The 3,146-nt window shown below is 44.0% G+C and overlaps 1 protein-coding gene across 1 annotated transcript; it reads left to right on the top strand.

Moving 5' to 3' along the window:
• The first annotated feature begins 473 nt into the window (after positions 1 to 473).
• Positions 474 to 2,659, top strand: LOC130404453 (general transcription factor II-I repeat domain-containing protein 2-like). Its single transcript, XM_056609178.1, has 2 exons — positions 474 to 2,497; positions 2,626 to 2,659. The coding sequence occupies exons 1-2, from the start codon at positions 681 to 683 to the stop codon at positions 2,630 to 2,632; spliced, it is 1,824 nt and encodes a 607-aa protein (XP_056465153.1). The 5' UTR covers positions 474 to 680; the 3' UTR covers positions 2,633 to 2,659.
• Positions 2,660 to 3,146: the final 487 nt, after the last annotated feature.

Genomic DNA, 3,146 nt, shown 5'->3' with positions numbered 1-3,146 from the left:
CAACTAGAAGGACTGAATAAAATGGGTTGAAAACTGTCTCCAGTGATATAGAATACCAATGCTCACTTGGGAATCAGGCCCTATGTCCAAAATTCCGAACTACCCCTTTAAAGGGAATCAGTCCAGCTCTAGGATATACTTAATCTATTCACAGCCTTAAATACCCACTTTTTCTCATCAAACATTAACAATACCTATTTACACTGTTCGATTTATTCATGAACTTTGTTTATATGTTTATTTAATGAAGATACTTATGGTCTTATTTTTAAGGTCCAACCATCTATAGCACATGTGTCAATCTCAAGGCCCGCGGGCCACGTCATTTCATGTGGCCCGCGAGTCTTCCGCGCGAGTCTTCCGCGCGAGTCTTCCGCGCGAGTCTTCCGCGCGAGTCTTCCGCGCGAGTCTCCCGCGCGAGTCTCCCGCGCGAGTCTCCCGCGCGAGTCTCCCGCGCGAGTCTCCCGCGCGAGTCTCCCGCGCGAGTCTCCCGCGCGAGTCTCCCGCGCGAGTGCTTGATTCGTCGTTAAAAAAAAAGGTTGTTTTATTTATTTTATATTTTACCCGCGAAGTGACGGCATTCTGCCACTAGATCGCTGTGTCCACATCAGTGTTTAATTAATGCGACAAGTGAGATTGAGCAGAAATATCCATGAGAAATATCCACACATGATCCCAAAATGTCCAGGAAGCGAAAGGTTGACGCAGATGGAAGGTTGTTTCATGAAAGATGGGAAGGCGAATATATGTTTGTGCTACAAGGAGAAAAACCGGTATGTCTTTTGTGTTCTGAGTCGGTGTCGGTCATCAAAGAGTACAATCTACGTCGGCATTATGAAACCAAACACGGAGCCAAGTATGCTAAAGTTAGCCTTCAAGAAAAACAAGCGATAGTTAAAGAGTTAAAAGGCAACCTGCGATCGCAACAGAATTTGTTCACAAAAGCCACAGCCAAAAACGATGCGGCTGTGAAAGCTAGCTTTATTGTAGCTGAAGAAATCGCCCGCACTTCCAAGTCTTTTTCAGAGGGTGCCTTTGTGAAGCAGTGTATGCTGAAGGTGTGTGAGCAGGTGTGCCCCGACCAGATGCAGGCTTTTAAAAATGTGAGTTTGTCAAGAAACACCATCGCGGACCGAGTCAAGGAGCTAGCAGGAAACCTAGCAGATCAGCTGGCGGAAGAGTCACGCAGTTACACAGCTTTTTCATTAGCTGTTGATGAAAGCACAGACAACAGGGACACGGCACAGCTTTCCATTTTTATTAGAGGCGTGAAGTCGGACCTCTCTGTCACCGAGGAGCTCTTGGATGTAGCTGCCATGCATGGGACCACAACTGGACGGGATATTTATGAAGCGGTGGAGAAGTCTGTGAGTAAAACTGGATTGCCCTGGGAAAAATTGGTGGGATTAACTACAGATGGTGCACCTGCAATGTGTGGAGTAAAAACGGGCTTGGTTGGACTAATGAAGGAGAAATGGCAAAAAAGTAACTGTCACACGCCTCTGATAAGTTATCATTGCATTATCCACCCAGAAGCTTTGTGTGGGAAGGTGCTGGGGATGGATAATATAATGACCACAGTCACGAAAACAGTGAACTTCATTCGGGCGCGTGGCCTGAATCACCGGCAGTTCCAGCTGTTCTTGCAGGAGATGGGCTCGGAGCACGGAGACGTCCCGTACCATACAGAAGTGCGGTGGCTGAGTAGGAGCAACGTCCTCAAACGATTTTTTGAGCTGAGGGAAGACATTGCTGTTTTCATGCAGAGTAAAGGAAAACCCTTGGCTGAACTGTCGGATCCAAACTGGCTGTGTGATTTTGCTATGTTATGTGACATAAGTGAGCATCTCGCCCAACTGAATAAGAAGCTGCAGGGACGCAACCATGTCATCACGCAGATGTCCGACATGATCCAATGTTTCCAGCGTAAACTTGACTTATGGAAGTGCCAAGTGGAACAGGACAATCTTGCCCACTTTTCTGCTTGTCAGAACATCTCTGCCTCAGTTCCCGGTGTTTTTTCATGTGCCAAGTTGGCTACCAAACTGAGCCGGTTAATGGATGAATTTGATCGGCGCTTCTCTGACTTCAAAGCACAGCAGTCGGGCTTTGCCATCTTTGCCAGTCCTTTCACCACCGATGTCAGCAGTGTGCCCCATCACCTTCAGCTGGAGTTGATCGAGCTTCAAAGCGACAGTGGCCTAAGAGCAAAGTTCCAGGATGCCGCAATCGAGGACTTTTACCGTCTACTGCCCCCTGGTGAGATGCCACAGCTTCGACTTCATGCTGCCCGTGTTCTCTCCATGTTTGGGAGCACCTATCTGTGCGAACAGATGTTTTCAATAATGAATCTAAATAAAACCAAGCACAGATCACGCATCACTGATGACAACCTCCATGCTGTTTTACGGATTGCCACAGCACAACAGCTAAAACCAGACATCGACACACTGGTCAAAGGAAAACGGTGTCTGATATCTGGCCAGAAAACAGATAGGTAAGCATTTTTAAAACCAAATTAAAATATATGGTAATAAAATGTATTTCCATCAAAAATAATAATGGTTAAACTGAGTGCAATTTAATGATTGTGCTCGCATTTTTTTGTGTGTTTGTTGTTTTCAGAACATGATCAATGGATGAGGATGGTGGAGAGGGGATCCACTTGGTGTGTTCATGACAGGCAGTATATCCTCATCATTTCCGACTCATAGATGTGAACTTATTTTGTTATTTTCAGTTTATCACATATACTACTTTATGTGTAGCAATGTATTTGTTGTTTACAGGTGTATGTGTTTATGATAAGACAGACAAATGTTTACTCTTGCAAGGCTGTGTGCAGCCATTTATTTTTGTAAAATGCTACATCTGTCACACATGTTCTGAGTAGCTCAATACTGTTGGTTGTATGTTATTCTGAACCTCCCGACTGTGTAAAAAAAGTTAAACAAAGTAAATGTCATAACTTGTGTTTTGATAATATATTTCTTTATTTACTTGAATAGTTTGATCGTTGATCAATGGAGTAATGTGGGTTTCTTAACCTGACAAATTTAAAGGATTATTGTTATAGTAACAATTTTTTCTCATCTATGCATATGTTATGTTTGTAACTTTTATAAGTAATAAATGCAGAAGGTAAT

This window comes from Gadus chalcogrammus, chromosome 15 (assembly GCF_026213295.1).
Source record: "Gadus chalcogrammus isolate NIFS_2021 chromosome 15, NIFS_Gcha_1.0, whole genome shotgun sequence".
Classification (NCBI taxonomy): Eukaryota; Metazoa; Chordata; class Actinopteri; order Gadiformes; family Gadidae; genus Gadus; species Gadus chalcogrammus.
Note: the sequence above shows the minus strand (reverse complement) of the source record. Positions and strands in the feature narration are given on the sequence as shown.

Bases quoted from the DNA above. Each gene is read 5' to 3' on its own strand.
- LOC130404453 (XM_056609178.1), top strand. From the start codon at position 681: ATGTCCAGGAAGCGAAAGGTTGACGCAGATGGAAGGTTGTTTCATGAA.